Genomic DNA, 27,883 nt, shown 5'->3' on the forward strand with positions numbered 1-27,883 from the left:
AGCACAAAGCCGTACCCGGTGACCGCAGGCTCCCCTAGAGGGAGAGCTCCAGGGACTCTGTCTATGATGGAGTGCCCAAGGGGTCTGGGTCTTGGAAGTCTGGGTCTTGTTTTCCAGCTTTCTTGGTAGTGTCCTTATTGTTGGGGGAAGTCAGGAGGATGTTCTAATTCTCTTCGTGGGTTTGGCCATGTGTCTGTTCTCAGACCATATCTTTAAATAAGTTAACAAATACCTACTGGCTCTGTCAGTCTAGTATTGTGCCAAGTTCTGTGAGGTATCAGGAAGTCCCTTTAACGCTTCGTGTAGCTCACATAAGCCCTTGGAATACAGATCTCAAGCATCTTTGGATTTCTGAGTCCTTCCAAATGTGAGAAATCAGCATTTAGAGTGAGTTGGCTGTAGACCGTGAAGTGTACGAGGGCTGGGAGCATTCAGATTTTGTTGGTAATAGTTGATACATAGCAGGTGCTCAAGAAATATTTGTTGATTGAATGAATGAATGAATGGGTTGGTGTCTGGGGGATCATGAAGGTCGATTCCAGTGTTGATGAGTTCCCATGGCAGTGTAATTAGAACAGTCAAGGTCTGGGCTCACATGGTGGGGATGGAAGGCAGGACATTTCAATAGCAGGGGATCAAAACCTCATGGATTTGACTCATTTGTAAGTCAAGTTTCAAAGTTAAGGGCTGCCTCTGTCCTATAAGGGTCCTCAGGACACATCAAGGTAAGGTAGGTCAGAGGTTGAAAATGTGAACTCTGGAGTTAGACTGCCTGCCTTACATCCGGGCTCTGTAACTAACCTTGGAGCAGTAGCTTCATCTCTGTGCTTTCAGTGACCTCTTCTGAGAAGAGGGGATTATAACAACAATCTAATAATAGTTGTTACAAGTATTTGTTAATACATATCAATTACTTAGGACAGTGCCTGGCAGAGAAGTACTACATACCATTAATTATTAATTACGATTCCTGTTCTCGTTATCTTTATTGTTGTTTAGAATATTAGTCATATCTCTGTCCTTCTCACTACATTTTCCAGGGAACTACCAGTCATTTCTATGAGAAACTATTCTGAGTTTCACACCTACCACTTAGACTTTCGGAGCCTGGCCTACTAGTATTTCTCCAAGGATAGGTTAAATGCTCCTCCATCCAGATTACCTTGTGGAGCTTTATTAAAGTAGAGAATGCTGGGCCTCATCCCAGTAGGTCCAAAGAAGATCCTTCCTCTAAAAATCTGTGATTAAAAGAAAGGATCTGCGTGTTCTCTGTGTGTTGGATTCGCCAGGAGTTGCTGCGAATCTAAATTTATTATCCTTCAGTGCTGGTAGAAAACCCAGGAGCAGGCTTGGAGCCTGGGAGGAGCCAGAGAAACAAGAGAGACCAGAACTAGGGAGAGAAGTGAGCAGAGTCTGCTTATGTCAGGAGGTGGTCAAGTACCATCTCTGGTGGCCTCCAGGGGACACGTGACATTCACCTGCCTTTGATTTAGAGATTCATGAACGTCACTTATGCTTGTAGCAGAGGTGACAAGCCTGGTCCAGGGGGAGGGGCAGCAGGGCAGGGACGCCTGTCTTACAAATGGCTGCCTGGCCCACTGGCTGCCTTCAAGCACAGGCCCCCAAAGAGTAGAATACTAAACATACTCTCTGCTCAGTTGGTGGTGGGGGTGGGGGCGGTGGGCTGGGTGCTGAGTGCCCTTGAGCGGTTTTGAGTGGGCTGAGAACCAAGTGTCAGATGCCTTTGTCCCCTTCTCTGCTCTCATGCTAGTGTGGGGTTGGTCTTACTTCAAGCCATTTTATGCTCAAGTCCTTTGAAGGCACTAAAGTATTGACAGATGGTACCCCAGGCTACCTGGGCTGATGAGGGACCGGAAGTTAGCGCCTGACCTCTCGTACCTCCCGCTCTACGTGGCTTACGTATTCTGGGTGGAATCTGTAACCCAGGTCAGGGGGAGAACGACGCTTTGGTCCTGTCAGTGGTACAGAAGGCCCTCATGGCGCCCCTTGTCACACCACCTAAGCCAAGAAGGCCCACCCCCGGGAAAGCCATTCTGCCAGCGCGTTTTGGCCTCTGTACACAAGCTGGTTGTCTGTTGACTTGCAGCCGCCCTGGCTCCTCTGCAGGCCTTTGGAACAATCTCTCTCCTTAGCCTGTCCTCCGAGTTTTCTGGAGAGAGCTGCACAGATATTTACTTTCCCTCCGTGAGTAGAAAGTCAAGTAATATGTTCAGGGCTGGACTTGCAGGTCCCAGAATATCTTCTTGTGTACTCAAAGCTTCTCTCCTTTTTCCACGTAAAATTCCAGCTTTGGCTCAGTCTGAAGAAGTAGTAAGTGTGGATTTAGTGACTTCAGGGCCCCCCTGGGTCCTCTTTAGTGCCTGGTGCCATTTCATGGTAGCTCGGTAGGGTAAGGCCTTCAGGTTTCATAGTAGACCCCATTTCTTTTCTGTCAGGGAAACAGCTTGGAGTATAGACAGACAACCGCGGTCAAAATCATGCATTCTGGAGCCAGGTTTCCTGGGTTCCCATCCTGGCGCGGCCATTTAATAAGCCTTGAAACCTGGGGCAAATTATTTGATTGAACCCCCACCCCCTTTTCTTTCTAAACCCGCCTGGGGTGCCCACAATTGTGGTAATCATATTTCTAATCCTTAACTCCTAGCAGACTCCACCACTGGTCCATGCATGGCCTGCTTTAATTTTCTTCACAGGTGCCTTTATTTATTTATGCATAACATGAGAAGCAGTAGCTATGCACCCAACCCAAGAACCAGCCACATTGATAATACAGACGGAAGCTGTCTGTGCTTGTGCTCCCCCCATCCTGCTCCCTGCCTCCTTACCCACCTTGACGGAACCACTAACCTGAGTTTTGGTTATTATTCCTTTGCTGCTTTTGAAAAGTTTTGTCTTTCTCTCTCAGATGTACATATGAACGTGTACACACACACACACACACACACACACACACACATACACATATATGTTCCTACATAAGATATTGTTTAATTTTTGTTGTTCTTTACCCTTATAAAAATGATATTATGTTGTGTATTCTAGTTGCTTTTTTTTTGACCCTCATGAAGATGTTATTATGTTGTATATAGCTTTCTCGGCTTTGTTTTCTTCAGCATTATATTACTAAGATTCATCCCTGTTACTGCGGATAACTCTAGTCACATTTTCACTGTGGCATAGCACTCCGTCTTATGAATAGACCACAGTGTCCTTCTCCGTTCTCCTTGAGATGAGCATTTGGTCGTTCTTAGTACCTTGCTGTTGGAAGAAAACCTCTCTGCGCCTCAATTTCCTCCTCTTAAAACTGGAGAATGGCAGTAGTAGCTACGTCATAAGTGTGTCAGGAAGAAAGAGTTCATAGTCGTGAAGTGCTTTAGTACAGGGCCTGGCTCAGTAGCCTATGGTTGGTCAGTGTCTTTGTTTGCTTTTGCTTGGGCTGTTATGACGAATACCATAGACGGGGAGGCTTAAACAATAGAAGCTTACTTCCTCACAGTTTGGGAGGCTAGAAGTCGAAGATCAAGGTGTCAGTAGTGTTCGTTTCTTCTGAGGGCCTCTCTTTGGCTTGTAGATGGCAATGGCGGTCTTCTTCGGCTGTCTTCCCATGGTCTTTGCTCTGCATCTCTGTGTCTTAATTTCCTCTTTCTCGTGAGGACAGCAGGCGTTAGGCTAGACGCCACCCATTGGACCTCATTTTATCTTAATTGCCTCTTGAAAGGCCCTGTCTCCAAAGACGTCTCATTCTGAGGTACTGGGGAGGGGTTAGGACTTCAACATATGAATTGGTGGGGGGGCACAATTCAGCCCGTGAGAGTTAGTAAGTACACGCCACTATGAGCATCATTATCTTCCTCCTCCGCCTTGTTCTCCTAATTCCTAATTCCTACTCCCCTCCTAACTGATTCTTGAGTCTGTTAAAGGTAGGAGAAGGACCAAGAGCTAGTGGGTATCATTTTCATCTCGGATAAAGGGAATAGCTAAGGGAGGCCTTGCAGCATACCCAACGGCTGGCTGACCCCAGATTGCCACTTAGTATAAGTTCTGTTCTGGGCTTGCCTGGCCGAGGCAGGCAGCTCTCGGCTGCTGTATCTCATACCCCAAAAGGCACTTCCACAAGTAGCTGGGCCACCAGAGCAGACAGCATCTCTCCATGGGTCAAAAATCGTCAAAAATCTTTCATTCTGACATTAGGGAGCTGGCTGGGGGCAGCTGCCTGACAACCACAACTCTGTTCTGCTCTCCTGAGGGCTTTGAGCACCAAGGAGGAAGTCAGGAGCAGCCCTGATAGGGTTTGGACTCCCGAACGAGGGACTGGTCTCCCCCCTACCTGTCACTCATCAGTCCCTCTCTCCACATCAGACCGTGCCCGGAAGGGCCGTGGGCAGCTGTCTTTACTGGGGCCGGAGGTGGGCTCATAAGGGAAGATACAGTGAGAACAAAGATTTGGGGGGGGCGGTCTATAGACCCTCCCCCCACTCCCCTTACATTACGTGTTATTTTCTTTACATGCTTAGATACTCTGAGAGAGGGGTTTCATAGAAACTAGAAAAATTCATGCCAATCTTCCCTAATAGCACCCTCCTGGTTAAGGATTCCTGCAGTGTAGAGATAAGGAGACTATAACATGAAAGTTCTCCCCTCCCCCTCCACAGAGGTAATTGCTGCTAACAGTTCGGTACATTCCGCTTTTGACCTTTTCTTTGACTTTTAAAAACTTGTTGCTTCATGCTTAATAAATGAATACGTTCATTTGTTACAAAGCTCCAACTATACAAGTCTATCAAATCCAAAGTCAAGGTCTCCCCTATCCCAACCTCTCCTCCTCAACCCTGTCCCCCTGCCCAGTTTACTCAGTATCTTTCCAGTCCTTTCACTGTGCATTTTACATACACCTGAAGGCACAAATACCAGTTTGTCCTTTTTCTTCTACAAAAAGGATTATGCTTTGTACAATGTAGATTTGCTCATTTTAAAAAAAGATGAATTTATTGATTTGAGAGAGAGAGCCCGAGCAAGGGGAGGGGCGGCAGAAGAGGGAGAGAGTCTTAAGCCCACCCTGTGCTGAGTGTGGGGGCATGACATGGGGCTTGATCTCCTGACCCTGAGAGCATGACCTGAGTCGAAACCAAGAGTCGCATGCTCAATGACTGCACCACTCAGGCGCCCCTGGATTTGCTCAGTTTTACCGACAAATGGTTGTACCTCCCTTTTTTGTAAATGGTTGCATAGTTTGTCCTCCACAGTGTTTTTTGATGACTCTCTTACTAACGGACAGTTGACTTTTTTGTTATTATGTACTTTTTGTTATTACAAGTGACGTTGCGTTGAGCATCTTTACGGATACGGCTCTGTGTGTGAATACAAGTGTCTCTGTTAATATAAATTCCTTAAAGTGAATCAAAGTGAATGGGTATTTAAAAATTTTGGTAAATATTGACCAGTTGCTCCCCAAAATCAATGCACCTTGTGTTTCCTTCCCATTACTATATCTTAGCATTTCTGCCATACTAAGTTGTACAAATTTACCTCATTTAAATTTATTTAAATTTTTAAAATTTCCCAACTTCTTATTGTTGGAATTTTCATAGCAAAGAGTTGAAATGATAGTATGGTGAACAACGACACATGCCCTCCAGCTAGATTTAACAACTGACATTTTTCCATATCCTGTTTCCACCACAGTCTCTTCTTTTTCAAAACAGAATTGCAGACATCCTGACACTTGAGTTCTGAATACTTCAGCCTGCAGCTCCCAAGAACAAATCTAAAGAAGGGCTCTTGTACCACCACAATACTGTGATCCCACTCAAGAAAATTACCCACAATGCTATAATACTGTCTACTCTGCTAATCGATTTATATTGAAATTTCCCCAGTCGTTCCGAGAATGCCCTTATTTATTTATTTATTTATTTATTTATTTATTTATTTTTGGTAATCAGGATTCAGTCAGGTTTCAAGATTGCTTTTGACTGTTCTATCTCTTCAGTTTTTGTTTGTTCATTCTTTAAAATCTACAAACAGTCCCCTGCCTTCTGTATGCATAGCATTGACATTTTGATGAATCCAGGCCAGTCTTTTTACAGATTCTTCCACGTTCTGGATTTGCCAGACTGTTTTCTCATGGCACTTTGTTCTTTTTAATGGTGGCAGGGTATTCTGTTCCATGAGTAGATTGTGGTTTATTTTAGGTTGTGGGTATTCCTTTTGTGGCTCCTCTAACAAGTAGTGTATAGTCCCAAGGAATTTGTGGCACCCGTAGGCCACAGGAAAAGTCTGTGGTCAGTTAATGAAGACAAAGTGTTCCAAAGCCAAACTCGGTTAGCAGGAACATTACCAACAGCCTCAGTTAAGAGTGGGTTGCATCCTTTAGCCTTCCCTTTCCCCGCTAAAGGAGATGGATTATTGTTTTGGTCTGCTGAGGCTGCCATAACAAAATACCACAGGCTGAGTAGCTTCTAGAACAGAGATGTATTTCTCACGGTTCTGGAGGCTGGAAGTCTGCGACCGGGGTGCCAGACTGGTTGGCTGAGGGCCCTCTTCCGGACCGCCGGCTTCTTGCTGTGTCCTCACAGGGTGGAAGGGGCTCGGGAGCTCTCCAGGACCTCTTACAGGGGCCTTGATCCCATTCACAGGGGCTCCACCTTACCTAATCACCTCCTAAAGCCCCACATCCTAACACCATCACATCAGGGCATGAACTTGGGGGAGGGACACACAAACATTCAGACCGTAAGCAGTGATCTTTTTTGAGTCTCTGAGTGCTCTTGGGTTTCTGCAGTCTGGGGCTGAGCTTAGACCAGTGTCCGCCCTTTGTAGCCGCCTGTTCTTACTCTGCACCTCATCATCAGCCGTGGACTCTTCTGGAAACGCCAAACCTCTTGCCATGGAGCATGAGCTCCAAGGTTGTGAGCTCCCTGGACTTCCTGCACGTCCCTCCCTCATACAGTTATTCTCACTTCGGCTCGTCCTTCCCTCCTCATCTCCTGGAGCCCAAGCTAATCCTTCTCTTGTGCTCCGGGTCCCAGCCCATGCCTGCTATAGGACCTGTCACCAGCCAGTGCCTCCTGCCTGTCCTGCTTCTCCAGCTTCTCCCTCTCCACTGGCTCCTTTCCTAACTCTAGTCTGTCCTATTCTTCACAGTTATTTCTCTGTTGATACTAGCCGGGGGTTACGACTTCCATCTCTCTCCACCCACACACTCTCGTTGAGAGGACCACGGACTAGGTGTCTGCAGAATGGAATGTGTAGGTGCTCTGGGGGGTGCTTAAAGAAAATACTAGCATTTCTCTGCATCTTAGAGTTTCATCTTACTTTTCCATGCTAGCGTTTTATAATATCCATGTATAGATCGTAACATGCAGTTACACATATATGTCATTTGCCTTTCAACTTTCCAGCCTCCTTCAGATATAGCCCCACAATCCCACTGATGTAGGAGTTCCCCTACCAGGCTAGCACACTGGCCTCACAAACTCAGCACGGGCCTAGCTGCTTTTCTCGTACCCTGTCTCCTTCAGTCTGCTTCGTTGACCATAGGCCCCAATGTCAGGAGAAGCCCCAACGTCCCGCCAGCCACCTAGGCCCTCAGTCCCAGGGTCATCTTTCGCTTCTTTCCTCTTCCTGTCCATTCAGTCCAAGTCCTAGTGATTCAGCTCCCTTACCTCTCACAGCTGCCCATCCTTGCTTCTCTTGCTGCCTCTGCCTTAACTTTGATTTAGCATTCCTATTACTGGTCCCTAACTGGTCTCCCTGCCTCCATTCGCGTCCCCTGCACACAGCCACCAGCAGGAGCTCCCCACCCCAACTACACATCATACAGGACTCACGAGCTCCCCACCCCAACTACACATCATACAGGACTCACCTTCACTTTGTTTTTTAAAAAATTATTGTAAAGATTTATTTATTTGAGAGAGAGAGCGAGTGAGCATGGTGGTGGGGGTAGGGTCAGAGGGAGAGGGAGAGAGAGAATCCCAAGCAGACACCCCCTCCCCCGAGCATGGAGCCTGATGCAGGGCTCGATCTCAGGACCCCGAGATCATGACCTGAGCCGAATACAAGAGTTGGACACTCAACCAACTGAGCCACCCAGGCGTCCCTCTCCCTCACTTTCAAAGAAACATCAAACCAGAGCCCATGCTTATCTATAGGTTTTTCCACGATCATTTGCTACACTGACCTCACCCCTTTATACATTCGCCTCCTCGCCTACACGATGAACTCTTGTAGAGTGGGGACTGTGTCTCCATCATTGCTCTATATCCAGAGCCAGGCACATTCCCTGCCACCTAGTAGTAGTGTCTCAATAAGTGTTTTTAATTTTTTTCTGTTGATTGGATGAGAGTAAGGATAGGACTGTCATGGGTAAGAAGAGGAGAATGGTATTGACATTTCTTTGAGAAATAAATAAGTCTCCAGGGAGAAACTTTCACCTAGAGATGGGCCCAAAGAGTGATTCACATTGGGAAGCTAAAAGTCATCCTGGTCGTCATCTGATAAATACACTGATGTGTGACTTCGGGCTGTGGGGAAGGCTGCCCCAAACTCCATCTCTTGCTGGAGGCTCTTGCTAATGCAGGATGACAAGGTAAAAAGAGCTCCAGCTTTTCACCCAGAGAGGCCTGGCATTAAGTCTTATTGGCTGGAGGGGTGCCTGGTTGGCTCAGTCGGTTAAGGGTCTGCCTTCAGCTCAGGTCATAATCCCGGAGTCCTGGGATGGAGCCCCACTTCGGGCTCCCTGCTCTGCGGGGAGTCTGCTTCTCCCTCTCCCTTTGCCCCTCCCCCTGCTCCTTCTCTCTCTCTTGCTCACTCTCTCCCTCTGTCAAATAAATAAAATCTTTTAAAAAAGTCTGATTGGCTGGAGTTGAAATCTTGCCTTTACCACTTACGGGCTAGATTAATGCTGAAGTGGAGGATGGTGCCAGCTGTTAATGTTTCATACGTATCGTATGCCAGCTCTGGGCCAAGAACCCCACATGCATTACCTCACCTAATTTCACCGCAACTTGATGCGATGGGCATTATTATCATCCCTGTTTTACACATGAGCCAGGTGAAGCTCAGCAAGACTAACGGATTGGCCCAAAAGTACAGCGTAACCAAATGACGGAGCTAGAATTTCAATCGTAGCAGCCTGACTTTAGGCTGGACATACTCATTTTGAAGTCATCAGTATCCAGATGGCATTTAGAGCCAGGAGCCTGGATAAGATAATCTAGTGAGTGAGAGTAGCTGGAAAAGAGAGCTGAGGACTTGGTTCTGGGCCCTTCCAATATGAGGGACAGAGGGAAGATCTAAAGGGTGTTGAGAAGGGAAGTCACTGAGGTAGGGGAAGAACAGAGAGTGGTATTCCAGAAGCCTAGTACAGATAGTGTTTTAAGGATAAGAGAATGATTACCTGCATGAAAAGCTGCTGAGGGGTCAAGGAAGATGAGGCCCGAAGGATCTTCCTGACACCCTGACACGGGGGTGAAGAAGGGGTGGCTCTTTAAGGTTTCTACAGAGAAGTCACATGGGCTAGGGGAAGCGGGGCAAGAGTTTTTCTCTCTTCTGATGAGAGATATTCTAACTTGCTTGCTTTCTGATGGGAATGAGCCAGTGGGAAAAAAAAGGACAGTTGCTGATGCAGCGTTCTTGAGTCAGCAAGAAATGATGGAATCTAGCGCACAAATGAGGGGACTAGCCTTGGCCAGCAGCGTGGTGGTGGTGGGGTTCCCGAAGAGCAGCAGAAGAAAAGACAGCTGTGCGGACGGGTGCAGAGAGGAGGAAAACATGGAGGTGGGAGCCTATGAATGTTCTTTTCCTGCCACTCCTTCCCCCCCCAGATGGAATAGGATTCCGTACCATCAGCTGGGGGAGGATGGGGGAAGGTTTGAGGAAAGTGGGTTAAGTTGTGAAACAGTGGTCCGGGAGAGAGGAGAGCGAATGGATTTGGGAATGTAGACAGATGATAGGTTAGCATTAAGGGCCAGCCCCCAAGTTGCAGGCATGAATTTAAAGGGTCAACCATATGGCTTCGTATTGTTCTCCAGCCACGCTCACCTGACCCCGGGGGTAGGGGCGTAAAGGCAGAGAGTGGGATTTAACCAGCGATGTGGCTTTGCAAGGCAAGTAGAATGGAGGGTGGGGAGAGTGTCTGGAGGGTTGAGAATACGGCGAAGGGACTGATGGGCAAGTGTGGAAGTGAGGACGGCAGGTCAGTGAGGGGCAGTAAAAAGGTGGTGGGATCAGTGGACCAAGGTGCCAGTGAAGTTGGAAGACGGTTACGAGGCGGGTGAGTTGGCTAGGTAGGAGGTGGCGGTTGGAGAGTGGGGCGCATGACAGGCTAGCGCTAACTATTGAGAACACACGAATTTTGACACGGGAGTGTTGGGAAGAAATGGCAAGGGAGGCAGGAGGCACCATCTTCAAGGATGAAGGGGAATGCCTGAGGAGAGGGTCTGTAGGTGACTGCGGCAGGAAGAATGGTGGGCGGTGGAGGCCAAGGGCCTGAGATTGAAATCAGGGGAGGAGTGGTGAGGAAGGAAGCAGAGAGAATGGTCGGGGAAGCACAAGCAATGTAGAAGCAGCAGAGGGGAGCAGACAGGACCCCGCCTGGCCCCATGGCACAAGGCAACATGGGAGGCAAACCACCCAGCACTTGAGAGGGCTGTAGGGATGGCAGTGTCCTCAGAGGGGAAGGGAACCAGGTTTTTGTTAAAGCAAGAAGGTGAAGGGACTGCTCAGAGGACCGTTTGAGGATGCAGGGGATTTCACTAATGAGTAGTCAGTGGGTTCCAGAGGGTAGGCTGCACGAGTTTCTAGAATAGAGGGAAGGTGGCAGATGAGGTCAGATTAGGGGGGATTAGAATTCAGGTGTTGGGTGGTGACCTGGGAGTTTGGGGCTTCTTACATTTTTTTAAGATTTTATTTATTTATTTAGAGCATTGCAAGTGTACACGCAAGGTGGGGCGGGCAGAGGGGAAGGGGAGGGAGAGAATCCCAAGCAGGCTTCGTACTGAGCATGGAGTCCGACTTGGGGCCCGATCCCGCAATCCCGAATCACAGCCTGAGCCGAAACCAAGAATCAGGTGCTTAACTGACTGAGCCACTCAGGTGCCCCAGAGTTTGGGGCTTCTTAAGGGGACTGAGGTGATCAGGGATGGAGGGCACGATGGGATTGCTTGTCTCCATGGCAGAGCACGGTGGTGCAGCTGGCAGGGCTGCGCACTGGGAGAAAGGAGGTCACACCCTTGCCATGGACTGAGTCCGTGCCCATCATGTTTTAGGCAGTTTGAGCCCAGAGGCCTGCTGGCGTTAATCAGTCTGCTCTTTGGATTAAAAAAAAAAAAAAGATGTTGACTTGGGTGTGAGAAGAAAGCTAATGACCTGTGTAGTTTAAAACATTTTAAGTGATTTTTGGCTTTCAATTGCGGTGATGTAGGACTTTTGGTCTAAAGCCTCCAGAAGCTTCCAGCTAAAAAGGCACCAGGATAGGTACGTTAGAGTAGCATTCCAGATGTAAGCTCTGTAGGGCAGGAATGAATCAGCGAAGTGGAACTTCTTCTGGGGAAAGTATGGCCCTTTTCAGATCTTGTTTGTGAAATGGGGAAAAGAGGCTGGGGGAGGCTCTGTGAGAAAGTTTTGGGGACTCAGGACGGATCCAGCTCAGTAAAGAAAACCACCTGTTTTCTTCTTCAGTTTGGATAAATGCCCTTTACCCCCATCCTCACCCTGTCTCTCTCTCTCTGTCTCTCTCTCTTTTTTAAAGATTTTATTTGAGAGAGAGAGAATGTGTTTGAGTGGGGGGAGGGGCAAAGGGAGAGGGAGAGAGAGATTCAAGCAGACTCCATGCTGAGTGCAGAGCCTGCCATAGGGCTCGATCCCACCACCCTGAGATCATGACCTGAGCTGAAACCAAGAGTCCGACACTCAAGTGACTGAGCCGCCCAGGTGCCCCACCCTGTGTCTTCTTTGGATGTCATTTCACAGCTCTGTGCCTCAGTTTCCTTATCTGTCAAATGGGGATGACCATTGTTCTTGCTTCACAGAGACTTGTAATGATTAAGTGAGATAGCTCACGTTACGAGTGTGTAACCCAGTGCGTGGCATGTGAGTACTTAGTGTTGTTACGAAATGATAAGGGGCCAGTTCTTGCTCCCATTCTGCTCCCTTCTTCCTGCCGCTTGGGTGTTTTTTTCTTACGCTGCCCCCTTCTCTTTCATCTTCTTCCTCCCTTCCTCTCCTGGTTGCCCCCCCATACACACATCTCCTTTGACTCTATCCCCTTTCTCCTCTCTGTCTGCTGGGGCTGTCGACAGTGCCCACACCTCGTTTTACACTCTCTGTGGCCTTCTGAGGTGGGGAACCCTTGGAATAGGGGGTGAGGCAGCGCTCTGAGGAAGGAAAATGTTTCTGGGGGGCAGCCTCCCGGCCACCCTCCGATTTGCGACCAGGGTGCCTAGAGAGCCTCGGGAGGGCTTGTGACAAGAGCCTTGGGAGCCAAGAGGCCTGTGTTGTCGGCCAGGCCTGGCCACAGCATGATGTGTGGCCTGGGCTCACAGGGGGCCAGAGCAGGCCGCGAAGGTGAGGAGCGTGTGAACAGGGAAGGGCTGGGCCCAGTTCCCATGTGGAGGGTTACCACACACCCACTGATCACAGCAGTGTCAGGCTTTGTTAGGAGAGGAGGGAGCAGGGGGGTAGTGCAGGGTGCCGGCTGATACTAGTAACTCTAGAGTCAGACCGCCTGGGGTTGGATCCTGGCTCTGTGACCGCATGAGCTGGGTATGCTTAGTTAACAAACCTCCCTGTGCCTCAGTTTCTCATATCCGGAGAGAATTGAAACAGCACAGTTGTTATGAGGACTGGGTGAATTGATTGTGAAGAAAGTGCTTACTAGTTCTAGGCACACAAGTACTGTATGCATGTTTGTTATATTAAAAATTTTTTAAAATTGAGACACCTGGGTGGCTCAGCCAGTGAAGCGTCTGCCTTCAGCTCAGGTGATGATCCCAGGGTCCTGGGATCGAGTGTCACATTGGGCTCCCTGCTTAGCGGGGAGCCTGCTTCTCTCTCTGCCTACCGCCTCCCCTGCTTGTGCTCTCTCTCTCTGATGAATAAATTTTAAAAATCTTAAAAAAGCTCTAAAAATTTTTAAAAAATTATAAAATCTTAGAACAGTGTAATTATTTTCATTTTACTGGTGCCAAAACAGGCGGAGAGGTTAGGTGACTTGCCGGAGTTCACAGGGCTATTAAGGGCATAACGAAATCTAGAAACACAGATTTGACAGACTCCCAAATTGTGGCTTGTAGCCATAGTGCTAAACTGCGTCCCTGGACACACAGAGGAAAAGTGTGATTTCCAGGAGGCCAGGAAGGCTGGAATGGAGGGAGAAGCAAGCAGACACTGGGAGTCTGGGTGGGGGTGAACAGCAGCTAGAATCTGGGAGGCGAGCAGAGGTCCTGCTTGAGGACATGGCTGTCTCTGTGCTGGGGGACAGTCGCCTGGCTCCCCAGGCCTGTTCCAGGGAGAGGTCAAGTCCTTTAGGTAGCCGAAGATTCAGATTACAGCCAGAGGGCTGAACCTTCTTCCTGGGACCATGTCCTCCTTGCCTGTTTTCTGGGTGACCGCAGTCAAGCCAGTTAACCCTTTTGTGCCTTGGTTTCCTCATCTGTTGAAGAAGGATAGGGATACTTGGCCTGCCTACCTCATGGGATTTTCGAGAGGCATCAGTGGCTCACGGATATGGAAACAGTTGAAAAACCATGAAGCAGCCCCCAATTCCAGATGGGAGGGTGAGCCCAGATCCTCTTACTGTGAGGCTCCGGTGTGGGCCTCTGAGGCCTCAGAACCTCATGCTGGTGATGGCCGCTGTCAGGCCTTTTCCGGCGATTCCAGCGTGGTCCGTGGAGAACCTCATCTCTTTTTCAGGGATTTTATGTCCCTCTGTGAGCATAACATAGTAGTTGAGCCTCATCTGGGTCCATGGGAAATTGTCCTTCTGCGTGGACTTTTATTTTCAAGGGCCAGAGCCTGTGTCTCTCTGTTCAGGGTCGACAGTTGTCCCAGCCCCCGTTCTGGGCGCTCTGCCATCGTTTGGTTCCAGCCCTTGGCACAAGGCAGGCTTGGGCTGTCATTCACACACAGTCTTGGTTCTGTGCTTGGCTTGTAGGGAACAGGGAGGCAGCTGACCCTTCCCCTGGGTGTCCCTGTCTCTCTGGGCTTCCCTTTAGGGGTGAATGTGTGTGTGTGTGTGTGTGTGTGTGTGTGTGTGTGTGTGGTGTGGGCCGTGGAAGCCCCAGAGGCCAGGCCTCCTGCCAGCTGCTGAAGTTTTTTTTCCTCTAGAATTGAGTTAGCCATCCAGCTGTTTCCATTCCTTGCCCTCTGCCAAACTCTGTGGCGCGGTCCCCGTGCCAGGTGGAAAGCGCACTCTGCTTCCAGAATCTGGGGCTTCCATTTTGAGAGAGGTGGAGAGCAGCAGTGAGTGAGTGAGTTTTGGAGGGAGGGAGGGAGAGGGTGGGGCTGCTCTCTTTGGCAAGCTGTTGTCAGAATTGGCCCAGCTGCTTGGTCTTTGCCCAAAAGTAGGGCTAACTCTGGACTGACCCCAGATATCCAGCGGGGAAACTCTTTATTCTTGGATCTAGACCAGGCCAGACCGAGCAACTACTTTTTTTTTTTAAATCCAGAAAATGGGACTAAGCAATCCTACTCCACATGTTCTTCATGTCAGCTGAGAAATAAGCTTTTAAACCGTCCGCCGCCTCGTCACCAGGAGCCAGAAGGGACATCAGGTTGTGGTTCAAGTAGATCCCGCAGAATACTAGGATTGTGTAATCAAAAAGGCACCGGCTCACTAAGTTTGAGAAACACTAGATATGCCAATGTAAGCAGGTCTGGTAGATGCAGAGTCCACCCAGACCCTCAGTGTACCATCAGGATACATGGTGATTCTCCAGGGCATCTAGTCAGCACGACATTTCTTCCATTGTAACCAGCTGTCTTCGTGGAACATTCTTCCAGCACCATCCCTGCCAAATATGCTTTGGAAGATGCCAGCCTAGGTTCTAAGTGTCTATCCCTTCCATTCCTTTTTTCCCTCATTGTAAAGGGAGGTGAGCCCTTGAAACACATGGGGGGGCTTATGATGTGGGTCCCAAAGAGCAAGGATGTTCCACTTCAGAAGTTATTGACATGAATGCTTCCTGCTCTGAAACACCTCTCCCCCTCCTGTCCCTACAGCTCCCGTTCGAATTGGAGATTTACTACATTCAGCATGTTATGCTCTACGTGGTACCCATCTACCTGCTTTGGAAAGGAGGTAAGGCCAGCGAACCTCACCTTTGTGCCCCTGCCACACCTCGCCGCTCCCGTCTGTTTGGGGGAATTGCAGTGTGTTGGGTGCCGACCAGGATCTTGGGCTGCTGCCTGGCTGGGTGTCTGCAGGATGCCTTATGCCACACACCAGGGGGTGCGGAGATGGGCACGGATAAGGCCTACGAAGACTCTGGGGGGCTTTTCAGAACCATCCTTTGTGGGTGAGCACGGTGCTGCTTACTGTGTGTCCTAGGGCCTAGGCTTTGGGCTTGTTGTCTGTGGTGGCATTGGGTTTGCATGGAGCCCCCCCCAACAGACACATTCTGTCACTTGCTCACGCTATGCCTTCCCCCTGCCTCAGTGTGCAGCGTAGGGTAGAAGGAGAGATGGGAGCCCCCAGCCCTCTCAAGAGAGGGACCTTGTGCTCTTGCTCGTTATATCCATCCAGAAGCAAAGAAGACATTGAGAGGGGCAAGAAGTTCAGGGACTGTGGGGTCATAGGATAGAAGGAAGAAACAGGTAAGAGAACAGCGGTCACCTTGTAAAATAAACCATCGACGACCTTGGTTTCGTCACGAGGGAGAGACCACCAACTTGGTAGAGACAGCCCAGGAAGGAAGCTGACTGAACTCTTTGTGACCTCACAGTGACCCTTAAAGTATCCCCTCCCTCCTCTATTAGGTGGTAGATGAAAGGGGAGTTCCCATCTCTTCTAGAAGAGTTGTGGGAGGCCTCCCTCTCAGGGCTCTAACCTTCCCGAAGGGCCTGTTCCTGGAAGGCATCCTCTTCTAGTCTCAGCTGCTAGCCTCTCTATGTTGGGTGCTGGGACTTTTCAGGGACACCAGCCCCCCTCCACCTCAATTCAAGCAGGGAGGGCTTCATTTCTACACATTAAAAATGACATGAGGCCACATGGGCCCTTGAAGCCACCTGAAGGTGGTTTGGAAGTTGTGCTTCCTCTAACTCTGGAATCCTGGCAAATCTCGAGACCTTCTGGCCTAAGCCAGCCTCAAGGACCAGTCAGCCTCGAGACACACTGGAGGATGGGCACAGTGGGCTCTCCATGGAGTCTCCTGCCAGTGGAGAGATTGGCTCCCTGTGCCCTGGTTTCTGTCAGCGTTCTCTCAGGATTCTTTGAGGCTGTTTTTACCCTGTGTAGCCACTTGGGGTCTCCCCAAGTCAGAGAGCACTTCCTCTTAATTTGCTCTCAATTTACTATCCCCCCCCCCAAGCTTTAAGGAAAGTCGCAATATCCAGGAGCTGTGGGCCATTTTTCAGGTCTGTCTCCTGTGGCATAGGAAACAGCTTCCTAGTAGTATTCAAGTCTGAGGGATACACTCATTCTGAACAGAACCAGGCAGGCAGCTGTCTCAGAGCTCCAGAACCGCCCCCTCCCCACTTTCTGAGGCATGTGAGGCAAGTTCTGGCCAAAGGTGTGTGGCTCTTAGTTAAACCTATCTGTGCTCTGAGGTGCCCATAAAAATCTGTTAGGTAGCTGAGCTGAACTGTTCTGACATGGGAAATACCAGGTAGCCATCCCCACTGCCCCCCCTCCCAACATACACAAAACCCCACAATCTGGGAAGCTGCAGCTTCTAGAAGTGATCGATGCCACTGTGGCGTTCTGTTGGATCCATTGCTGCACCGGGGGAGGGGGGGACCGAGCAGAGGAAGCAGGGATTCCAAGGGAATTCCAAGGGATTCCATTCTTCTTTCCAATTTATTTTCCACTGTTAGTGATTCTTTCCTCTCTCCTCTGCTGCCTCTGTAAAAACTCTAACAGTAATTATAACCACAGTAAATACTTCCCGTGTGCGAGATACTTTGCGAGGCCCGTTTTGTGCATTTTCTCATCACAACCAACCCTGGTGGAAAATCCCCTTGTACAGAGGAGAAAGCCAGGGCTCAGAAATGCTAGGTACCTCGCTCCCAGACGTAAGTAGCGGAGCCAGGATTCAAAGCCTGGCTTAGATTCCGTCTCAGACCAGTGCTTTTCCCGCACACACCTTGTTGTCCTAAAAGGCAGGTCTCCTAGCCACATCCGGTTGGGAGTCTCCCCTCCAGCCAGCCGCCCTCACCGCGTGTTTGTCGAACACCTACTACATGCCCAGCATTTGCACTCGGGAATCAGAGACTCCCCGCCACAGGAACTCCCTGTCTAGGCCAGAAGAGAGTGTTATACTTGTAATACAGCGGGGTAAGTGGACAGAGGGCACTGGCTGAACATAATCTGAGTTATTTGTCACCGTTTCTGGGCTCTTGCGAAGCCTCCGCTTCGTTTCTTGCTCTTTGCTGTCATCTGCTGTTCGCTTGGGGGAAATTATGCACACTTAGAGAAAAGGCTAGATTTCCTAAGGCTGGTTTCACATTTGGTCTCGAGCCTTGGACCTGGGCCTTGCAGAGGGTGAATTGATCTGCAGTGAGTCGGGGGGGGGTTATGATTCCCTGTAAACCGAAACAGCTGAGGGGTTGGGGGATTCTCTTTCCTAGAAGTCTTGTAATTTTCCAGAAATAACTGACTTTGGAGTATCTTCTTCCCAAGGCAAGACAGCTGTCCTGTAGATACCTCCCACGGCCAGGAGCCCTGTTTTCCTGAAAGGCAAGGTCCCGCTGCTTTCTGTGGCTTGGAGGTGGCTGGGTGGTGCTCAGCCGGATCCCATCCTTCCGTTTCGGCGGTCCTTTGGCACCGCTGTAGGAAACAGGACATCCCATTTCCCCCCACTGTTCTTTTCTTCCTCCTGCCTTTTAATTTGTTTCCTCTCCTCCTAGCTTCTTGCCTTTGGCTCTCTGGAACTACAGTTGATCCTTGAACAATGTGCAGGTTAGGGTTATGCCCCCCCCCCCGCACAGCCTAATACCTGTGCAAAACTTTTGACTCCCCCCCAAACTTAAATCCTAATGGCCTCCTCTTGACCAGCAGCCTCACCGGGAAGAGAAAGTTGATTAGCACCTAGTTTGTATGCTCTATGTAGTATGTACTGTCTAAAAGAAGCTGGAGAAAAGAAAATGTTCTGAAGAAAATCATAAGGAAGAGAAAACACATTTATGGTACTCTTCTGTATTTGTCAGAAAAAAATTCGCATCGAAGTGGACCACCCGTGCAGTTCAACTCTGTATTGTTCAAGGGTCAACCATATATTTTTTAGAACCCCATCCCAACCGACATAACCAGCTTTTCATAGAACACCAAGTCCTATCTCTTGCCTGAAGCTCCCTCTGAGGGACGCTGCTCTCCCTGCTCAGCCCCCTAGGCTGTCGTGGCCCCCACTGTGTTTTCAGACCAACATTTCATCTCTCCCTTTGATGAAAATGCTTTCTCCTTTACCATTCCCTCCACCTTTTCTTTTCATCACTACTACCACTCTCGGCCACCTTCCCCATATTCCTAGATGCTTTTGGCCCCTGGCCCTCAGTCTTGTCTTTCTTTTTTTTTTTCTTTTGGCACTCAGTCTTTTCTATTACAACCTGGCCAGCATCCATGGAGGTTTCCAGTGAAGACCACTCATCCCACTCTAGCTTCTCGGAGTTTGGGCTTCTCCACTGCAGTGACTTCTTTGTCCTCTTATCTTCAGCCAACTGACCTTGCCCCCCGCCAGAACTCCTCTATCTGAGATCCATAGCCCCTATATCCCTTTCTGTGACCCGAATCTCTACTCTTTCCAGCCTCCTCTCCTTCCCAGTCGGCTTGTCCCACTATTCCTTTCACCAGCTCCTAAAAGTGCCTCACCCCCTTGTCCTTCCATGGGATCAGCTTCCAGTCCCAGTGCCCAGTCTTGGCCTACTGGGGGAAATCTCTCAAGTCATTCGGATTTGGGCCCACTGAAATTTCATGGTCTGTTATAATTGTGCTCTCAATACCGCTGCTCTTGTGTTCTGTCTTTGGTCAGCTTTTCTACACATTGCCCTGAGAAGTCATGCGCTGAACCTTTACCAGCCTTCTCAAACTTCCTGTCCTTAGGGTGCCTGGGTGGCTCAGTCAGTGAAGCATCTGCCTTCAGCTTGGGTCTTGATCCCAGGGTCCTGGGATCCAGCCCCACCTGGGGCTCCCTGCTCAGTGGGGAGGCTGCTTCTCCCTCTCCCTCTGCCTCTCCCCCAGCTCTGTGCTCGCTCTCTCTCTCACAAATAAATAAAATCTTAAAAAAAGAAGATATTTAAAAAAAACTCCCCATCCTCCCCACTGTTAGTAGATGTCCCCCCAACCAAGGACTGAGAAAACCGAGATTTCCAGCCAAGAATTCCCTCCATTCTTTTCCTCGGCTCTAAAAGCTGCTTCGCCCACTCCCATCCTTACACTCCACCCTGTCACCTTGGAGGAAGCGCTGTTGTGGTTTTCTCACCTCCCTTCCCATCCTCTGGAACTTTGTGCCATCCCGTACTCACTCATTTACCTGGATTTTCAACTCTTTTTGTCACTCCTGGCTTTTCAGCCAAGAAGGATGTTGAAGTCTTCCCATTCCAAAAAAAAAAAAAAAAAAATTAGGTTTCTCTCCGCCCTACACTCTCTTTTCATCTTCCCTTCACAGCTAAGCATTTTCAAAGATTATTAGCCAAACAAGATTTCCTAAACTTCAGTTCTTTGGGTATGACAATTTGTGCCTTATCCATAGAGCCATCTGCATTATTATGTATATATGTCCTTAAATCTACTGATTTTTCTTTTTCCTCAAATGTATTTGTTTGGGGGTTGCCTGGGTGGCTCAGTGGGTTAATGTCTGCCTTTGGCTCAGGTCAAGATCTCAGGGTCCTGGGACCGAGTTCCGTGCCAGGCTCCCAACTCAGTGGGGAGTCTGCTTCTCCCTCTCTCTCTGACCCCCACCCCCCGCTCTCTCTCAAATAAAAATCTTAAAATAAGGGACACCTGGGTGGCTCAGTGGGTTAAGTGTCTGCCTTGGCTCAGGTCATGATCTCAGGGTTCTGGGATGGAATTCTGCATCGGGCTCCTTGCTCACTGGAGAACCTGCTTCTCCCTCTGCCTCTGCTGCTCCCCCTGCTTGTGCTGTCTCTCGCCTTCTCTCTCTGACAAATAAATAAATAAAATCTTTAAAAAAATCTTAAATATGAATATATACAATATATGTATATATATATTGTTTTTAAAAAATATGTTTGTACTCAGTGAAATCATTGATTCAGTGCACTGTTGATGTATTTTTAATACACTTTAAATACATAGCTATTAAAAATGAAATAGTTAACCTGTTTACCACCTGAAATCACCCTGGGAACAGAACGTAACTGTGGGTGGCACTTGCCTGCATTTGATGACCCCGTCTACTCAGTTACCTCCCATCCCTCAGAACATTGCCATGGGATAGCTGCCCATGCCGCCCACCTCTTCACAGAAACAACACTGCTGATGGTTACTAACAATGTCTCCCTGACCAAATCCGATGGGTCCCTTGCAGACTATCCTGCTGGAGCTCTCTGCTATGATGGACATCATGGATCACTCCTCCTTGAGGGCTTCCAAAGTCTCTCCCACTCCTGGCTCGCCTGCCTCGCTGACCATGCCTCCCCACGCCTCCGTCAGGAGTTCTTTTCCTCTGTCTCCCTGACGTGTTCGTTTCCCCAGAGTTCTGTTCTGGGCTTGCCTCTTGCTGTGCTGCTCCCCGAGTGGTCACGTGCTCACACAGTTTCACTGCCAGTCCCAACCGTCATGGCGGCCGCATTGCTGCCGACAGCCTAGACTTGGGAGATGTGTTTCCTGTAGTTTACTCAGCATCTCCAGCTGAAGTCCTGAGCACACCTCACACTCTGCCTGTCTGTGCTGCACTCATTATCTCCTCCATCAGCCCTGCTGCTCTCCTTCTGGTCCTTGACCAATGGCATCATCCCGTCACCCCAGCTAGAACCCAGGACTCATCCCCCTACCCCTGTATCTATTTTATCCATTCATCTGACACATACGTTTTACTCTCTTCCGGCTGCTATAACAAAATACCACCAACTGGGTAGGTTAAACAATGTAAATTTCCTAGTCTCAGCTCCAGAGGCTGGGAAGTCCGAGACCAAGTCGCCAGCATGGTTGCCTTCTTGTGAGGACCCTTTTCCTGTTTCCCAGCCAGCCCATTCTTGCTGCATCCTCACATGGTGGTCGGGACAAGGGAGCTCTCTGGGGCCCCTTTTGTAAGGGCACTAATCCCATTTGTGGGGGCGCCACCCTCTGACCTAAGCACCTCCCGAAGGCCCCACCCCCTAACACCATCTATCATTGGTGGTTAGGATGTCACCGGATGAATTTAGAGGGACATTCAAACCATAGCAATATATTTAAGCACACCTTCTTTCTACCGGGCTCTACACTGGCCACTGGGATGCCCTGATCAGTGAAACCAGATACCACCCCTTCCCTCATAGAGTTTATAATGTAGTGGGAGGAGACAGGTATGAATCAAATAATCACACAAATAAATACATAGTTATAACTGAGGTAAGTATTCTGAAGGAAAGGAACATGCTTTAATGAGAGCTAAGAATAAAACTAACACCTACTTTGGAGGTTTACGGGGAGAGTACCCTGAAGAAGTGACATTTCAGCTGAGGTCTGAAGGATACATAGGGGGTTCAGTAGGCAAGAGTAGGATTGGGGGGATGCACCCTTATAACCTCAAAAACCACACTTAGGGCAGCACTGTGGCAGGACAGAGAGCCAGGGGGAGGATGGATGACACTGCCTGAGGGCAGGCAGGGGTCAGATATGGAGGGCTTTCTCTTTCCTGGTCAGGGATTTGGCCTTTATTCTAAGAACTGTAGAGAGCGAGTAAAAGTTTTAAGAAGGGGTACAACACCAGGTTTCTTTCCTGTTGATTTTTCACCTGTGTAAATCCTTTATAGAGTTCAAACTCTGAAACACAGAAAACTATTCTGTAACAGGTCACTTCCCACCCTTTCCACCATCCCTGCGGTGCCCCCTACAACTCCATAGGTAACCGCCATTTTGGTTTTTTTTTTGCATCTTGCATCTTGTCCCAGAGTTTCTTCTTGCATATATAAGTGAATTCAGAAAATATTTTATTTCCTTCCCCGGTAAAACACACATCCCAAAATAGCATACTGCGCAACTGTTTTGTTGTCGCTGCTGTTTTGCTTTAGCAGTATTTCTTTAGACAGCTCTCCCTGTAAGGCCATAGGAAGCTTCCTCATTCTTTTGTATAGCAGCCCATGAATTCCACTGTGTGGATGATAAGCTGCAACCTAATAGAAATGGCAACACTTCCTAGAGCACTAGGAGGTGCCAGGCTTTGCCTCAAGCTCTTCACACACATGAACTCATTTCATCCCCACCACAGTCCTCTTAGGCAGGGTTGCTGTTACGTCCCTTTTACAGATGAAGAAACTGAGGCTCTGCTAGTAAGGGGGAGACCCGGCATTTGAACCCACTGGTATGGCTCTGGGGTTCCTGGTGTTAAACATAACACAAGGCTATGACAGTCCATCATAATTTATTTATTCTGTCTCCTGTTGGTAGACATTTAGGTTGTTCCAAATCTTTGGCTAATATCAATAACACTGTGCTGCACGGCCTCGTACCCACGCTGATTTGCATGTGGGTGAGTGTATCTAATATGATAAGTCCCCCTAAGTGAAATTGCTGAATCAAAAGAGTATGTGTGTTCATAATTTTGATGGATGTTTCCAAATTCCTAAAAGTCATATCAATTTAAACGCCCACCGGCAGTGGGTAAGAGTGCCTGTTTCCACAGACCCTCCCCGAAAGAGTGTGTTCCCAGCATTTTTCAATTTTTGCCCATCTGATGGGTAAAAATAATGGTGTAGCAATTCAGATTTAATTTGAATTTCTCTTACTTTGGGCGAAGGGGAGCATCTTTTTACATGTTCGAATTGGTATTCGATTTCCTCTTCCCTGAACTCTGTATTCCTCTCATGTGCTCATCTTTCCCTTGTGTTGTTGGCCTTTTTAACAAAATTGAATCTTAGAAGGGGCGCCTGGGTGGCTCAGTTGGTTAAGCATCTGCCTTCAGCTTGGGCTGTGATCTCAGGATCCTGGGATCGAGCCCCATGTTGGGCTCCTTGTTCAGCGGGGGAGCCTGCTTCTCCCTCTCCCTCTCCCTCTGCCCCTCCCCCTGCTTGTGCTCTCTCTCTCTCAAATAAATAAAATCTTTAAGAAATTGAACCTTAAGTGCTCTTTATATATAATATATATATTTTTATTTCTGTATATTTATATGGATTTGGGTATATTTCTATGTATTTGTATATAAATATTAGGAGTTAACCCTTTGTGATCTGAGCTGTGGATATTTTTCCCAGTTTTCTCATTCGTCTTTTAACTTTGCCTGTGATTTCTTTAGGTAAGATGTTTACATTTCTGTGTAATTTATCTGGCTCTTACCATATAGCTTCTGATTTTTGAGTCATGGTTAGGAAGTCCTTCTCCACTCTGAGGCTTCAAAAAGTATATCCTCTATTTTCTCCTGTGTTACTGGTTCCATTTTTCTTTTAAACCTTTAATCTTTCATCCACTTGGAATTTATCGCAGTAGACAATGTGAGATAAGGATCCAACTTTATTCCAGATGGTTTCTCATTTGTCCCAAGACTGTTGAGCAGACCATCCACTACGATCAGGTGTGCTTGTGGGAAGGATCATTCTGGCTGCTGCATAGAGAGATCGCCATGTTCTCCTGCTTTGACCTCCCCAATTTTTCTCTAGTCCATCCCTCTTCCTATCTTGGCCTGGGCCTTGCTCCTCTGTCACCGCAACCATGACAGCTGACTCCGTGTGGTTGCCCTACCTCCAGTCTCCTCATCTCCCCCCAGCAACCTGTCCCTGTAGCTTCCAAAGCTGTGCCGAAAGCCCAAATAGGATCACAGCAGTTCCCTATCTGGAAACTTCCAGTGGCTCCCCCTTGTCCCTGCAGCACAGTGCATCTTATAGGGGACACAAAAGGCCCAGCGTGACCTGGCCCTACCCCTTTTCCCCAGCCTCTTCTCTTCATGCTCCTTCCATCCTTGTACCCCACACTCGGGGGATACCAAAATCCTTAGGGTCCCCTATATTTCCCTTGCAACTTCCATGCCTCCGCACCCTGAAAATGGCAAGACTTCTACCAGGAATGCCCTTCGCCAGCTTGGTGGCCTGGAATGCATTCTGTCTTCAAAACTCAACCTTGGTGGCAGTTAGCTTCTCCAGGCAGCCGCCTGGAGAACTGTTCTGTGACTGTCCCTCTCACACAGTACTGCAAGTGTCTGCCTGTCTGCCTGAGGACAGGAAGCGTTCTTTTGTTCTTGGTGTTTTGGAGCTGAATGAATGAAGCCACACATGGCACATTTTACATATCTTACAATCTGACGTTTATTGTGTGCTTTCCACCAACTGGGCACTGAGTGTTTTACTTGCCTGATCTTGATCCCATTTAATCCTCGTAAGTCCATGCGACTTAGGGGGCCCATGACCTTGGATGAGAAAAAAAAATCACGTCTTCCTTTGCATTAACTCCAACTGATGTCCAGCGTTTCCTTCAGTGCCCGATCGTAGACAGCCATCCACAGTTGCTTTAGCAGGACTTGGGATGTTGTTGTCAATGTAAATTGTTCTCCAATGAGAGCTGCTGTAGGGATTTCACAAAACCCTTTGCACTTCATCATTACCTGAACATTTCAAAGCCTTAATTTTTTAAAAGTATTTCGATAACTATTTCAGTATTACTGTTTTCTCTTCTAATCCTGTGTCTTTCATTTTGTCTACTTAAAAACTTTATCCCACTGGGTGCCTGCGTGGCTCAGTTGGTTAAGTGTCTGTCTTCGGCTCAGGCCATGATCCCAGGGTCCTGGGATCGAGCCCCGCACTGGGCTCCTTGCTCAGCGGGGAGCCTGCTTCTCCCTCTGCCTCTGCTGCTCCCCTGCTTGTGCTCTCTCTCTCTGTCAAATAAATAGATAAAATCGTTAACCAACCAAACAAACACTATCCTGGGGGGGTGGAGGCAAACCGCCCAAGGGGTCCATGGCACCACAAAGGTTGGGAGCCCGTGCATTAGACTTCACCTGGCACTGGAAACCAGGCGGGCGAGCTTCACCACCACACAGCGCTGCTTCTCCATGTTGTCGCTGAGTTCGGATGGATTGTGGGTTCGAATCCTGAGTCTGGCACTTAGGCTGGTGCCTTAAACCTCTCTGCATCTGTTTTCCCATTTGTAGAAGGAGGACAGGAATAGTACCTACCTCACAGGGTGCCGTGAGGGTTCAGTGAGCTCGTATATGTAAATATGTAGAACGATGCCTGGCATCTGGTGTTACATACTTTTATTATTAACCACCGTAACACTGCCTCTTGTTAATTACACATCTGTCTTCCAACGAGACTGTGGACTCTTGAGGTCAGGATTGTTTCTTGCTCAATTCTGAAGTGACAGAGCCTTGCACCTATGGAGTGCATGTTTATCAGCAGGTTTAACATTGCTGGCATCCCTTAGATGCCTGTTTCTCCTTTGGGCTGCATGACGCCCGTGTCGCCTGGTTCTCCTCCTCTGGCGGGTGGTCTTTGGGTTCCCTTGCTCTGCCTGCCCCAGAGATCCTGGTGTTCTCCATCCCTAGATCTCAGCGCAGGCTCGAGAAACACCACAGGTCCTTCAAAGGAAACATGTCTACAGCCAGACTACTCAGTTCCACACCCCGCTCTTTTTCCTCCTCTTCTCTTTCCTGTATTACTGGCTCCACCATCCACCCAGGGCCAAAGCCAAAAACCTGGCCAGAAACTTTCTGGATCCTTTCCTCTGCCTCATCCCCAGTGCCAATCAGATGATCAGATTCTCAAAATGCTAGCAGATTCAGCTTTTCCTCTCTGTGTCCATCCCCTCAGCCCGAGTCCAGTCTCTGAGCTTCTGTTGCCAGGACTACTTCGTTTTCTCTCATGTCTCTGCCCCGATTGCCCCCTATGTCTCCCCTGGTCTATCCTCCATCCATTCTCCAGAATGACCTAAGGAAAGAACAAATCTGATCAGATTTTGCTCACCTGCTTAAAAATCCTGTCTGGGAGGCAGACCATACTCCTTTACGTGGCATTCAAGATGGTTACAGTTCTACCCTTATCCATCTCTTTGACCTCATTTCCCGTTGCTGAGATTTCAACTCCCATTACTTTACCTTCTAAGCGAACAAATCTGCTGATAGATTTGGCCCACCTGCCCCCAACACAGTGTCCACACACATGACAGCTTGTCTACATGGAACCTGGCAAACTCCACGTCCTTCTTGAACATTAGCTCAGCGATGCTGCCCCCGACTCTGGAGCTGTGTCTGACTTCCCTAGGCAGCCTAAAGCACTCTTTCCTGAACGTACTCTTTATACTTTCTATTTGCCTTGAGCGTTGCAATGGCCTCATCCTAGTGTTTATCAGCATTTTGCCACAAGGTGGCAGTAGTCTCATCTGTTTGTCTTTTCAGGAACAGATCTACAATTAAGATCCTTGTTATGTTAATTTAAATTAATCCTAAATAATTAAACTGATAGTATTTATTATAATTAATATGCTTTGGGATCGAGGGAGAGGGCAAATTCTATGAGGCCCCAGAATTTCCACGTGGGTAGCTGGGGGAGATAGGGTGCCGCTCATGGACAAGGGCCATAGAAGGAAAGGAACATGTTTTAGGAAGGAAGATTTTTTTTTTTAACACTTGAATTTGAGACACTTGTAGGCTATCAGGCTGAGATGTCCAGGAGGTAGTCAGATGGAATATTCTGGAGCCATTCAGGGGAGTCTGGGCTGGAGGCTGACTTCCGTGTCATTGGCATAAAGGTGGTGCACACACACGGGAGTGAATGAGATGGTCCAGGGTAGCTACGTCCGGTGGGGAAGAAATGGTACTTGGAGAAAAGGCCTCTGGGAGCATCACCCTGTGAAGAGGAGACAAAAGAAGAGGAGTGTAAGGAGATTGCAGGAAGGAGTAGCCGATTGTTCTAGAAGCTGAGGCAGGAGAGAGGTTTAGCAAAATCGTAGTGACCAGGAGCACCACGTCGGTTCAGAGAGTTCTGGCAAAGTGAGGCTGTTGGAGAAGTGGGGATGGGAGGGAAAGAGAAGGGTAAGGAAGGAGGGGTTAAGGGTGTTGCAGAGCTAATGGAGGGCTCCTGCCCCCCACCTTTTCCCTGCCTTTCCTTTCCCCCTCCTCCCCTTTCCTCTCTGCCCAAGGCTAGGCACCTTCAGGCGCTGGGATGAAGGCCAGTAGTGAGAGGGAGTATTTCGAAGGTACTGGGGAGGCAGGGGAGGGGAGGAACTGCTGAGAAGGAAGGGGCTTTGCAGTGGATGGAGATGGGTCCTGACAAGCGGAGTGAGTGTGGCGGGAGGTGGGAGAAAGAGCTGCGTCTATACTGGGCGCTGTCCCATAGGATTCTCCGGGATGGTGGAAATGGTCTACATGGGCTCTGCTCAGTATGGTAGCGGCTCGCTCTGTGTGGTTCCTGAGCAGAGCACACGGGGCTAGTGCAAACTCAGGAACTCCGATGGAGGAAGGTTTTTTGTTTTTTGTTTTGTTTTTTTGTTTTTTTGCTTGATTTCAGTTAAATGACTTTGCATTGAAATGGAAATGACTGCAGGTCTTGTTATGTTAGT

General features: G+C 48.6%; 2 protein-coding genes across 5 annotated transcripts in view; one reads left to right on the top strand and one right to left on the bottom strand.

Moving 5' to 3' along the window:
• TMEM164 (transmembrane protein 164) overlaps positions 1-27,883 on the top strand; it is a 160,399-nt gene that overhangs the window by 109,444 nt on the left and 23,072 nt on the right. For all 4 annotated transcript variants that reach the window (XM_011230847.3, XM_011230846.3, XM_034649000.1 and 1 more), the window contains one exon: positions 15,244-15,322. In XM_011230847.3, coding sequence (XP_011229149.1) covers positions 15,244-15,322 — 79 coding nt within the window. The remainder of the gene's footprint in view (positions 1-15,243; positions 15,323-27,883) is intronic.
• AMMECR1 (AMMECR nuclear protein 1) overlaps positions 26,915-27,883 on the bottom strand; it is a 148,313-nt gene continuing 147,344 nt past the window's right edge. The window contains exon 4 of the mRNA XM_034648998.1: positions 26,915-27,171. Within this exon, the coding sequence (XP_034504889.1) occupies positions 26,977-27,171 (195 nt within the window). The 3' untranslated portion in view covers positions 26,915-26,976. The remainder of the gene's footprint in view (positions 27,172-27,883) is intronic.

The sequence above is a fragment of the Ailuropoda melanoleuca genome, chromosome X (assembly GCF_002007445.2).
Source record: "Ailuropoda melanoleuca isolate Jingjing chromosome X, ASM200744v2, whole genome shotgun sequence".
NCBI lineage: Eukaryota > Metazoa > Chordata > Mammalia > Carnivora > Ursidae > Ailuropoda > Ailuropoda melanoleuca.